Raw genomic sequence first — 13,793 nt, forward strand, 5'->3', positions numbered from 1 at the left:
CACAGCATGTCTACATCACCCTCTTCATTATAGACCACAGCATGTCTATATCACTCTTCATTATAGACCACAGCATGTCCATATCACTCTCTTCATTATAGACCACAGCGTGTCTATATCACTCTCTTCATTATAGACCACAGCATGTCTATATCACTCTTTATTATAGACCACAGCATGTCATATCACTCTTCATTATAGACCACAGCATGTCTATATCACTCTCTTCATTATAGACCACAGCATGTCTATATCACTCTCTTCATTATAGACCACAGCATGTCTACATCACTCTTCATTATAGACCACAGCATGTCCATATCACTCTTCATTATAGACCACAGCATGTCTACATCACTCTTCATTATAGACCACAGCATGTCTATATCACTCTCTTCATTATAGATTCCAGCATGTCTATATCACTCTTCATTATAGACCACAGCATGTCTATATCACTCTGCATTATAGACCACAGCATGTCTATATCACTCTTCATTATAGACCCCAGCATGTCTATATCACTCTTCATTATAGACCACAGCATGTCTATATCAGTCTTCATTATAGACCTCAGCATGTCTATATCACTCTTCATTATAGACCACAGCATGTCTATATCACTCTTCATTATAGACCCCAGCATGTCTATATCACTCTTCATTATAGACCACAGCATGTCTATATCACTCTCTTCATTATAGACCACAGCATGTCTATATCACTCTCTTCATTATAGACCACAGCATGTCCATATCACCCTCTTCATTATAGACCACAGCATGTCTATATCACTCTTCATTATAGACCACAGCATGTCCATATCACTCTCTTCATTATAGACCACAGCGTGTCTATATCACTCTCTTCATTATAGACCACAGCATGTCTATATCACTCTCTTCATTATAGACCACAGCATGTCCATATCACCCTCTTCATTATAGACCACAGCATGTCTATATCACTCTTCATTATAGACCACAGCATGTCTATATCATTCTCTTTATTATAGACCACAGCATGTCTATATCACTCTCTTCATTATAGACCACAGCATGTCTATATCACTCTTTATTATAGACCACACATGTCTATATCATTCTCTTTATTATAGACCACAGCATGTCCATATCACTCTCTTCATTATAGACCACAGCATGTCTATATCACTCTCTTCATTATAGACCACAGCATGTCTATATCACTCTCTTCATTATAGACCCCAGCATGTCTATATCACTCTTCATTATAGACCCCAGCATGTCTATATCACTCTTCATTATAGACCACAGCATGTCTATATCACTCTTCATTATAGACCACAGCATGTCTATATCACTCTTTATTATAGACCACAGCATGTCTATATCACTCTTCATTATAGACCACAGCATGTCTATATCACTCTTCATTATAGACCACAGCATGTCTATATCACTCTTCATTATAGACCCCGGCATGTCTATATCACTCTTCATTATAGACCCCAGGCATGTCTATATCACTCTTCATTATAGACCACAGCATGTCTATATCACACTCTTCATTATAGACCACACATGTCTATATCACTCTCTTCATTATAGACCACATCATGTCTATATCACTCTTTATTATAGACCACAGCATGTCTATATCACTCTCTTCATTATAGTCCACAGCATGTCTACATCACTCTTCATTATAGACCACAGCATGTCCATATCACTCTCTTCATTATAGACCACAGCATGTCTATATCACTCTCTTCATTATAGACCACAGCATGTCTATATCACTCTCTTCATTATAGACCATAGCATGTCCATATCACTCTCTTCATTATAGACCACAGCATGTCCATATCACTCTCTTCATTATAGACCACAGCATGTCTATATCACTCTCTTCATTATAGACCATAGCATGTCCACATCACTCTTCGTTATAGACCACAGCATGTCTATATCACTCTCTTCATTATAGACCATAGCATGTCCATATCACTCTCTTCATTATAGACCATAGCATGTCCATATCACTCTTCGTTATAGACCACAGCATGTCCATATCACTCTCTTCATTATAGACCATAGCATGTCTATATCACTCTCTTCACATAATAGGCTTATAGAATGAAATAGCTAACGTAAACTCGTACATCGCCTTGGTCCGTACAATTGCCCTTATTTTAGCGCCCCAAAAACGTAATACTTCCAGATCAACTGTAATGTCAATACCATTGTAAAGCACAATTTCTCCCCTTTCCAACATTATCAATTACATGACCTAAACGCTGCCTGTTTCTGCATAATTCAAGCAGGCAATGAGCCCCGTCGGGTCTTTTTTTTAAATGGCGGGTGGGGAAGCGAAACTAATGCGTGATAGTGAGAAGGAGAGATGTTGTGTGGGAAAATTGCTTTTTTTCACTCGATCTGTCCAACTTATCACCTTATCGCCTCTAAAATGTAAATAAAACACTATAAAGAGTTTATATAATGTGTCATTACATACCTATTTGAAGGTTTGTGTCGAATTTGAATCGGGTTTTTAGGGCGGTGCTAAAGTGATCTTAGAAGTAAACAGCGGCTTTGAGAATGATGATCGCATGCAATGATGACGCAAAAAAGGACTAGGTATCCCCCCCTTACTAGGTATCCCCCCCCCCCCCCCTCATTTCTTGTTTTTAAACGATGAGAGAAGTGCTACACCTGGTGGAGAGAGATTGTAAGACAGAAATAGTTGCTTTATGCGTGCTGTACGTTACGACATGACACGTCACGATGTAACGGAGGGTCCGTTTTTTCTACTTTTCTCTAATACTATAGAGCCATTACCATGTCGATCAACGCTTGAATAGAAACGTAGTTCACACCCCAGATTTTGAAGTCAACACAGTCGCTACAGTCCCATTAGTTTTCTTTGTAGCCTCGTTTGAATGTTGCGGTTGCGCACATTTGTACGGAATGGGGTGAGTTTACGTTACCTACCTCCCTCCCTCACGCTCTCTCTTTCTCTGCCTGTCTCTCTGTCTGTGTATCTCTCTCACTTTATGTCTGTCTGTATCTCTCTCACTGTCTCTCTCTCTCACTCACTCACTCACTGTCTCTCTCACTCTCTCACTGTCTCTCTCTCTCTCACTCACACACTCTGTCTCTCTCTCTCTCTCACGGTCTCTCTCTCTCTGTCTGTGTGTCTGTGTGTCAGGTCTAACCCTTCTGCTGCCCTACATCCTGACCACCCGTAAGAAGTTCAAGGACTGTAAGATGAGGATCTTCATCGCTGGCCAGCCGGGACGTGTCGAGCAGGACAGACATGAGTACGTATGATCAATTTCAATCATTTATGAATAGAGGAAGATCCGTAATACAGTCTAATCATCAACAACGACTAGCCTGGTCCCAGATCTGTTTGTACTTGTCACTAATCCATTGCTGCCATGGTCATGCCACACATTACAATTCCATCAGGAGATGGCAAGAGAGCAGAAACAGACTGGCTAAACAATCACATCTTTGGAAATAAGACATGTTATATCGCAGCGCATAGCAGTGGTGATCAGTGTGTGACTCTCTGTGTGTCTGTGTTTATAGGATGAAGTCTCTGCTGGAGAAGTTCAGGATCAAATATGCAGACATCTACGTCATCGACGACATCACCCAAAACCCCAACTCTAACAGGTAATATACACACACACACACACACACACACACACACACACAGAGACAACCTTGGGGAGATGTAATTGCTCACACACACACACTGTCGCTCACATGCTGTGGTGGGAGAGATTCCAGACATTCTGTACCTTAGCCGTGAGGTCACTCTCAGCTGACCAACCACACGTCAGGGATGTGATCAGCAGTCAGCCGAAAGCAACACCAGTCAGGAAATGGATAAAGGCTCTATTATAGTGAGATAGTTAATGACTATATAAAACAGACGCACAACTTTGTCTCATTCAGTATTTACACAAGAAAAGACAACTCAGATGAATGAATACATCATGACTAATCATCCCCAGCTTCAAACTGCTCCATCTCTGGTGTCAGAGTAGTCGATTTCATTCTGGGTGCCAAGATGAATGATAACATGCACAAGTAAAATATAATACTCCTGATATCTGAAGTCATAGGATCAGTGATTAATACCTGATTAATCCAGCTAACTCCCGTCTGTGTTCGTCCCCCAGCTGGAAGATGTTTGAGGACATGATCGAGCCGTTCCGTCTTCACGAGGGGTCAAAGAGCACCACTCTGGCCGAGGCTCTGAGGAAAGACAACCCCTGGAAGATCTCTGACGCCGAGCTGGACACCTTCGAGGAAAAGGTGGAGTCTAGAGACAGACCAGTGACTGCTCACCATAGAGACTTGTAGAGACAGACCAGTGCTCACCACAGAGACCAATAACTTCTACTGATTAACAACCACATACTGTGCTCATTGCAGTACAACATGAATGAACATGCTCAACCAGTGCTTGACTTGGGCAGCTCACCGGGGCTGAGTACCAGCACCTCAAATGTTCTTATAGAATATGAGCTCAAAAGTATTGTGGAGCTCCTGCACCTAAATACAAACAGTCCCTGCACCCTAAATGAGTACCGGAACCTTTTTCAGTCCAAGTCAAGCACTGTGCTCAACTCTATCTTCTTGTAGTAGAATGTAATGTATTCATCTGGACAATAGAATCCAACAGTCCCATGATGCAGTAGCAACAGAAGTAGACAGCTGTGTTTTCACTGAAGCCTTACATGGTTGTCATACCAACCATGTGACCCGCCACCTCTTTGTGTCCTCTCCCCTGCAGACCAACCTCCAGGTCAGGCTGAATGAACTACTGCAGGAGAACTCCCGAGCTGCCAACCTCATCATAGTGTAAGTACAATATACTGTAGAGATTTTCCTGGTCAGGTCACCATGTGTTCAGGAAAAACTCTAGGCCCTAATTATGGGGTGGCAGCGTAGCCTAGTGTTTAGAGTGTTGGACTAGTAACCGAAAGGTTGCAAGTTCAAATCCCTGAGCTGACAAGGTACAAATCTGTCGTTCTGCCCCTGAACAAGGCAGTTAACCCACTGTTCCTAGGCCGTCATTGAAAATAAGAATTTGTTCTTAACTGACTTGCCTAGTTAAATAAAGGTAAAATAATTTCTTTATAAGAGACACCAACAAGAGCCATATCATCATCTATCAATCTGTCTGTAAAAAATACATAAATATGATAGTCCAATGCGTCACAAAACTATGAAGTTAACTGAGGTATATAACAATAATAATCATTTGGTTGGTGCTTATATCTGTCCTGTTTCAACTGTGTATTAGACGCATGTGTGAAATCTCCCTGAGACACCCACGACCATATAGTGGTGACCCTGCTGCTAATAGCCAACTGTTTAGATAACTTAGGTTTAATACTGTACTTCCCACTTTGCAGGAGTATGCCCATCGCCCGTCTAGGCTCAGTCTCTGACCACCTCTACATGGCCTGGTTGGACATCCTCACCAAGAACCTCCCTCCCACCATGTTGATCAGAGGCAACCACAAGAGCGTCCTCACCTTCTACTCATAGACCAACCCTCTCAGCAGTCACTAAATGGCCATGCCACAAGGGACAACCAAGGCACGTTCATCAATATCCAGGAGTTAGTTGCTATCAGTTTAAATGAAAAGGTGATGGTTAGGGATAAGGTTATGGGAAAGGTTAAAGGTTAGAAAGTGATGCTCTTCCGTCTTTTCTAGCATGACCAAATAGTGACGACGCAACACAGACATATGGACTCAGGGATATATGGGCACAAGGACAAGACACTGCCTGGGATGGGTCAGTTACACTGCCAGTGCCTATGCTACACCCCGTTGGAATTGTACATGTGGTGCATAATTAGGGGTCCAAGCCCTGAATCGGGCCGGAAAACTCTTATTATTATATATATTAGTCATGTAACAGATGCTCTTATCCAGAGCAACTTACAGTTAGTGTTATTGTTAAGGATATTATTATTCTGACATATTATTATTATTATTCCAAGTTTAAGAGAGCTATAGTTCGACCTACAGAGACCAAACTTGGAGGGATGGTGTAAATTGGTGACCCAATACATCTGGTAAATCTTTGGTATTTGACACAGAGTGGGACTGGGATGTTCGATAACAGACTGGTCCCAGGCTAGTTGGAGCCCCCTGCTGGCTACGCATCTCAATACGGTATACTTTTTCCTTAAATGTACACTTGTCCACTACCCACATAGTGGTCCTCTGTAGCACAGTTGGTAGAGCATGGTGCTTACGATGCCAGGATAGTGGGTTTGATTTTCGGGACAATTCATACTTAAAACATTTTTGGCACGCATGACAGTAAGTTGCTTTAGATAAAAGTGTCTGATAAATGGCATAAATGATATTATTCTATATTATGAGATTGGTGTAAGAGCAAGAGATTGAGTCAAGACCAGAACCTGTAGTTCATACATACAGGCTCTTCCATAGTCCTCAACCCTGAGGCCAGCATGGGTTAGTGCCTTCGTCTTGTAATACATACATGCCAACACATGGCGGCCCAGGTTCAAATCCCACCACTGCTGCTTTCAGATAGACATCCCTAGACAGTGAGGTATTGTTGGTGATGTGGCTGAATTTGATGACCTTAAATAAGGGTGAAATGTTTGAGAAAGGGTAAAAAGGCTTGGGCCCGGGTCATTGCTGCTAGCCTGTATGTATAACTCTTCTTCTTCTTTTGGGGGAACAACAGATGATGTACACTGAGTACACAAAACATTAAGAACACCTGCTCTTTCCATGACAGACTGACCAGGTGAATCCAGGTGAAAGCTATGATCCCTTATTGATGTCCCTTGTTAAATCCACTTCAATCAGTATAGATGAACGGGAGGAGACAGGTTAAAGAAGGATTTTTAAGCCTTGTGACAATTGAGACATGGATTGTGTGTGTGTGTGCCATTCAGAGGGTGAATGGGCAAGACAAAAGATTTAAGTGCCTTTGAACGGGGTATGGTAGTAGGTGTCAGGCGCACCAGTTTGTGTCAAGAACTGTAACGCTGCTGAGTTTTTCACACTCAACAGTTTCCCATGTGTATCAAGAATGGTCCACCACCCAAAGGACATCCAGCCAACTTGACACACCTGTGGAAAGCATTGGAGTCAACATGGGCCAGCATTCCTGTGGAATGCTAATTGATGCTGTTCTGCGGGCAACTCAGGAAGGTGTCCTTAATGTTTTGTACACTGTGTATGTAGGCTAGTATGCACAAATATTATGGTGTTCTAGGAAATGAACATTATAGCAAACAAATTACCTATGCAAAAAGTGATCAATATACAAATAACAGTTTTTTAAAAATTATATTCAAATGCTACTAGCGGCGTTGATAACTTGATAAAAAAAATTAAGATTAGTTTGATACTGTATAGAATACTGTATAATACTTTGTATAGATGTGTATATTCCACACAAGTAGCTACTAGTTGAATGAATAGGGAAATAATGAAGGGATAATTTACTATGTTAATGCACACACACACACACACACACACACACACACACACACACACACACACACACACACACACACACACACACACACACACAGTGATGAAAATCTATTAAACAGAACAGGAAAATGTAAATCAACATGTGCTGTATATTTTCAATATAGAAATGCTTGATTTATTTCTGTGTTTTAACCATTGTCTTTTATAAGACTCAGTCCTTATCATATTTAACTGTAATATTTTAATTAATGTATTATGAAGAAGGAATAAAATGTTGAGTTACTCTTATTTTTCCTCATAATTTGTGTCCATCAAGACAGTCAGACACATTACATTAGAAGACAATAGGTTGGTTACATTATTCTCAAACGTAGAAATATAGAAAATAATGCAGAATAATACAGTATATAAAAATAAAAAAGCATTTAATTTTAAAAAGTACAGCCAATAGCTACTTTCCTTACTGAGGAGTTGGCAACACTGTCACAGACTTGTGTTGTTCCTGATCCTGGGAGAATACCTCGGTCTCTCCATAACTTCACCCTCATTCACTTCCATTTCTCCAGCTCCATCTGCTTACACTTTCTACCATTCTTCTTTAACAAACCATCTCCCTTTTTCCCGACTCAAGCTTATACCCTTCTTCCCTCCATTCCTCCTCCGGTTTCCAAGTATACGTCTCCTTATGATAATACTCCTGCCACCCATCTTGTTCTTGCTTTCTCTAGGGACTCCATTTCCGCCGAGCATTCTCTTGGCCTGGCTCCGTTCGTTCCAAAGCCGTGGCACAATTTCATGCGTCTGAAAGTACAATATTCAAACGTTCTAATCACCTGTAAATGCCCTCTGGACAGGTGTAATGAACGCGTGTAAAAATGCCCATAACAGGCGTTCAAATCACCTGTAAACACATACTGGACGTGTGAAAGAATCATGTGTACAAAAAATGACATTTCACAAAGCAAGTGAAAATTATAATTACAAGTGTTTTGAAACTCTTAGCCTTCCTAACCTGACAGCCTGTCAACATGTCATTCCCACTCGCCATCATCAAATGGACTCAAACTAGCCACAAATTCTGACGAACTCAATCGTCATAAAACGAATTTACAGCGATGCGTTTCTCTAGCTTGGTTTAATACAAACTTTGATAAATAACGAGGAGCACCCAAAATGTGTTTTGTGCAGGGAAGTGCTTAGTAATGAGTATCTCAAAACGAACAAATTAAAACGACAGGACTTGACCAAACACCCAGCATGACGGTAAACCCAGAACAGGGAAGAATGCGTCAGGAAACAGTGCTTCGACAGTGGAAAAGTAAGTCAGCTAGCACGACATTGTTGTCATTTTATAACAGGTGATGGATGATAAGCAGAAATAAGGGAGTACTATCTCTCATAGTAGTAGATGTGAGTTTCTCTTTCAAACAATCCCCTTGTATTCAGCTAATAGCTAGCTAACATTAGCCAAAGCAAGCTAGCTAGCTACTGATAGTGCAACCCTAAGTAACAGTACAGGTGAAGATTAAACATTATCAGGCCTACTATACTGTACATATTACTCTAGAAATATTGTTAAACAAGTTTAGGTTGGAACTGTTGCTGGTAAAATACTAATCATTTTTATTCTGGAATAAACTAATTGAAGCAAGATGCTTTTTTAGGCAAACACACAGTTCTTGGTTGCTCATCTACAGCAGGAAGCAGTCTCCTGCCTGACTGAGAAAGCAGTATATGTTCTAAGCTAGTTTGGCACCACATACCTATGCGAGTCAGGGTTCTCAACCCTGGCACACTTAAAAAACAAGTACAGAAACAGACTCAATGCTGAGCATGACCTCAGGGTTGCACCGTCAAAAAATTTCCCCAGAATAGACATGCTTGTTGAAAACTTCAACCAGTCACACACCTCTCATTATGACTGTGTGTTTAATCCAGTTTAGAATAAAATATATTTATTGTATGTTAACAGCAACAGTTCCAACCTATACCTTTTTTCAACAATAATTTGTACAGTAGGCCTGATCATTTTTCATCTGTACTGTTACTTAGGGTTGCACTATCAAACTGAGCCTGTGTGTGTTCTGTTATACACCTGTGTGATGTGACCAATCAGTTTATTCCAGTTCAGAATTAAAATGACTAACACAATGGCATTGATTGTTGGTTATGTTATTGTACACATTTAAAGATATTCATTACAAAGCTTAAATGTCCCACTTAACCAATACTCACCCTATGTCTGTATTTAATTCTCAATACATTAGCAAAAACGTATAAAAACATTTTCACTTTGTAGTTATGGGATATTGTGGGTGAGAGGAAAAAAATATTTAATACATTTCGAATTCGGGCTGTAACACAACAACATGTGGAATAAGTCAAGGGGTATGAATACTTTCTGAAGGCGCTGGAGCTGATGCCGCAGCCGGGGAGGACTGTATCTTTAACAAGATGGAGCACTTCGTTGCAAAGCAGAGGCTCTACTGGCGGTGTTGTTCTTCGATTATCGCTGCCCGGTCTTCAGTACTCTCACACAGAACATTTTATCTGCATTCTCCCACTCTGGCCAGGAGAAAAGGATGCGAGAAAGCAGGTAGCTAGTTGGCTAGCTACATTGCTTTTCTGTAATAGCTCATGTTTGCTATCACTAGCAGCTAGCTAGCTACTTTGCTATGCTAACTGGTTGTTGTATTATCAACGTTTGTATTAACATGATGTGTAGTCAATAAATGTGTAGGTACCGGTAATTGTACTGTTGTCAGATTTGTAGTCGAGGGTTTTACCGAAATCAAGATGTATCATTCAAAGAAGGCTTAGCAAGCTAAAGTTTTCCAGTCATTCAGCTCACAGCTGGTCAGGTTGTCAGAACTCTCGCGAGTTTTTTTTTTTTTTTTTCAACGACGGCGAGGCAGATTCAATTGAAATTGGCGGGAATGTGTGCTTCCTAATAAGATTCCTGTCAGAGAAGTAGCAACAACTCGCCATATTTTAACTAGTTAGCTAACTTTAGTAAACTAACCATAGTCATCTTATTATTTTGGAAGTAACTCAACTTTCTTATCACAAACTTTGTAAACATGCCTTGCTCAGAAGTGATAGACGCCGCAGAAGTTTCTCCACTGAAGAGGACAAAGCCACATGCGGTGGCAGAGAATGTGATATCGGTGCTGAAGTTCTCCAAGTTGTCCGAACATGCCACTGCTCCTACCCGGGGCTCTGCTAAAGCTGCAGGCTACGACCTGTTCAGGTGGGTCAGAGTCCGGTACAGGGTCACTGGAAGTGGTTTGAACGCTATACATTTTACTGGCTTGTATTTACTTAGCTAGTTTGCTATTCACATAAGCAAGATACTTGAATTCAAAACGTTGCAGTGAGTGTATCCTGCATGTGGCTGTTTATTTTTCTGCTGTCAATCAAAAGTAAAACTCTAGTTAGCAAACGACCATGCATAATGTTGTCTTCATATCAAGCTACCTTACTAGGTAGCCTAGTCTTGCTTCATGTTTATATGACCAACTTAACAGGAGAAAAGTTGGCTAAAGTTAGTGCTAGCCTGCTCCTCCTACTAACGATTGGATGGGAGGGGAGTTAGATGTGATGTTAGGTAAGTTAGTTGTAAGTTAGTGACTGTAAGCCACCTGTTGATGTTTTTTTCTAACAGTGCGTATGACTACAGTATTGGTCCTATGGACAAGGCTATCGTGAAGACTGACATCCAGATAGCTGTTCCTTCAGGCTGCTATGGCAGAGTGGGTGAGTAGGGTACCAGGACAGAAACTTAAGTGTTTTAAAGATAATTTTTAATTGCACCCTGGTCTAGGGGTACGTGGGGGTAGGTCTCTCTGGGTATTGTTTGACTTGACAGTGAGGGAGTTATTTTACTTTGACCTGGGTTGAACCAGAAACCTACATCTCTTTTACATACAATAAATGTTTGAATTTTCTAACTACTTTTCATTGGGAAGGCAGAAAGCAATCACTTGCATGGCAACACAGAATCCTACTAATTACTACATGCTTAATTATGTCACTTTTGTTTTGAGCAAACATTGCATTCAGACAGAGTGGGACGCCTGGGAGGCAGCCCAGTTCCAAATCTAATGCGATCAACTTTCAGCTGGTGCAATACATGCCTACACAGGCATCCGGGCAAGATTAATCGAACCCCTTCATTACAACTGAAAGTGCAGGCGACTGACTGCCTACTGACAAATCACCTTGCAACAAAATAACTACTCATTGTTATTGGTAGATCAGTCAGTCACAATTTACCCACAATGCATCACATATTTGATACTCCAACACTGGTCAATGGAGACTGCTTTCAGACTCAGATTAGTCTCGTTCAACCCCTCTTTCTCATCTCCCCTTAACATTTCCCCAGCATAAAAAATTAAGTAGTTCAGTCATATTTTATGTATTTCTCTTCTTCTCACAGCACCACGGTCTGGGCTGGCTGCAAAACACTTCATCGATGTTGGGGGTGAGTTTATTTTTTGACCTTCAGATATTAATATCAAATTTTTCCGAGGAGATGTGTTATAAAAATGGCAGGAAAGTGGTAACCATAGTTCTGATGGAGATTTCATGAACCCAAGTCACTCTTTGGCTGTTCTAACCCGAGTCTGGAACATAGAACTGACAGGGTACATTCATGACAGCTAGGCTAACTGGAGTGTCTGTCTCCCCCCAGCTGGAGTAGTGGATGAGGACTATAGAGGTAATGTGGGGGTGGTGCTGTTCAACTTCAGCAAGGAAACCTTTGAAGGTGAGCTTTAAAAATAATCATTAATCATTCACATATTCACATGCCACCTTTCCAAACTCAAAGCATTGAAAGCACTTTGTATCCATGATTTAAAGGGACCATCTGCAATTGGTACATCAATTTTTTTTTAACTTTTAAGTTAATTATATACCCATTGCTCTTTGAAAAATATAACTTAAATGCCTCATCAGAAACTGAAATAAAAACTTGTTTTACTGATTGCTCAATCCAAATGCATTTCACATTGAGATCTGTTTTCCAGTGAAACATTGTAGTGATGGTGTTGGGAAACTGGGTGACCTGTAGAGTGATGGTGGTGTTTCTTTCTGTGTCCCAGTGAAAAAAGGGGACCGTGTGGCTCAGCTGGTGTGCGAGAGGATCTGCTACCCAGACCTACAGGAGCTAAAGGTACTTCACACTTCTCTATAGATTTAATATGACCATACATGCTCAGACCTAGTAGTGAATTGCTGATCACAGCTTTATGATCCATTTCACACAAACCTTAAATGGACACACCTTGTCAAGCATTCTCATTTCATTTAAACTTGAGACTGAAATGTCGATTTTAAGTGCATCTTATTTCTGTGAGAATGAGCCTTGAGCCCTTAGGGCTGTTTTTCTGAACTCTGATCGAGCGTAGTTCCCAAATCTGTGTTTGGGAAACCGGCCTTAAGAACTGGGCTCATTCGCATAGAAAGTCACTAAAATACCCTTTGCTCCAGTGTTGTAGTATTAACCGTGTCTTCCCTCTGTGTTTCAGACTCTGGATGAGACTGAGCGTGGGGCTGGAGGATTTGGCTCCACAGGCAGCAACTAATACATCCACATTGTAAACCATTTGTTTTGTTCTGTTACATGTTATATAATAATTACATTCTTTAATAAAGATTGTTATTATCCCTTTGCCATTAATGGCAATGAAACATCACTGATTTTCTTGTCTGTGTGGCTCAGTTCGCAAGAGCATGGTTCTAGCAATGCCTGTGTTGCAGGTTCAATTCCAACTGGGGAAACCTATATGAAAATGTCGACTATGCCCCCTTATGTAAATCGGCTTTGGATAAAATTCGATGTTAGTCTGTACCCTGAATGACCACTAAGTGGGGCTGTTAAACCATTTATTTTCATAGGGAAACTCCCTCTTGAACTGTCTAGGGACTAAACCCTTCACACAGGCTCATATTTGGGCAGCATGTCGGCAACCAAAATATTCTACTGTACCGTTAGATGTAGAATCAAAAGGCTAATGTGAACCACACCAGGGAGGAGTTTCACTGAGAAATAGGTGGAGTTCCATGCTGACTACCTTGCAGATGCATGCCAGATCTTACAACGCCTGGATAGGTATTTTATGTATCAGCTAACCACATGTTATAGCAATCTGTCAGTCGATAGCACTGTCGGTGACGTGGCACGCAACCATTGGTTGACGCATGCAATGTCTGAGAAGGGGAACGCGACCCTTGCCTTCTAGATGCAGTCATTGGGTTGTTGAACTGGATATGGTGGCTGTGATTCAATAGTCTT

At 41.0% G+C, this 13,793-nt stretch overlaps 2 protein-coding genes across 3 annotated transcripts in view; both read left to right on the forward strand.

Moving 5' to 3' along the window:
- The window catches only part of LOC120042798 (solute carrier family 12 member 1-like), a 38,429-nt gene extending 31,588 nt beyond the window's left edge, over positions 1 to 6,841 (forward strand). The window contains exons 22-26 of the mRNA XM_038987605.1: positions 3,190 to 3,301; positions 3,576 to 3,662; positions 4,175 to 4,310; positions 4,792 to 4,859; positions 5,417 to 6,841. Of these exons, the coding sequence (XP_038843533.1) occupies positions 3,190 to 3,301; positions 3,576 to 3,662; positions 4,175 to 4,310; positions 4,792 to 4,859; positions 5,417 to 5,552 (539 nt within the window). The 3' untranslated portion in view covers positions 5,553 to 6,841. The remainder of the gene's footprint in view (positions 1 to 3,189; positions 3,302 to 3,575; positions 3,663 to 4,174; positions 4,311 to 4,791; positions 4,860 to 5,416) is intronic.
- A 1,737-nt stretch (positions 6,842 to 8,578) lies between these two features.
- On the forward strand, positions 8,579 to 13,198 carry LOC120042797 (deoxyuridine 5'-triphosphate nucleotidohydrolase-like). Of its 2 annotated transcripts, XM_038987603.1 has the most exons (8): positions 8,579 to 8,810; positions 9,900 to 10,088; positions 10,586 to 10,742; positions 11,157 to 11,248; positions 11,934 to 11,978; positions 12,189 to 12,263; positions 12,601 to 12,671; positions 13,027 to 13,198. In XM_038987603.1, the coding sequence occupies exons 1-8, from the start codon at positions 8,750 to 8,752 to the stop codon at positions 13,081 to 13,083; spliced, it is 747 nt and encodes a 248-aa protein (XP_038843531.1). In that variant the 5' UTR covers positions 8,579 to 8,749; the 3' UTR covers positions 13,084 to 13,198. The 2 variants fall into 2 exon arrangements, with proteins under 2 accessions (XP_038843531.1, XP_038843532.1); XM_038987604.1 differs by lacking the exon at positions 9,900 to 10,088 and having other exon boundaries at positions 8,599 to 8,810.
- Positions 13,199 to 13,793: the final 595 nt, after the last annotated feature.

The sequence above is a fragment of the Salvelinus namaycush genome, unplaced genomic scaffold, assembly GCF_016432855.1.
Source record: "Salvelinus namaycush isolate Seneca unplaced genomic scaffold, SaNama_1.0 Scaffold780, whole genome shotgun sequence".
NCBI lineage: Eukaryota > Metazoa > Chordata > Actinopteri > Salmoniformes > Salmonidae > Salvelinus > Salvelinus namaycush.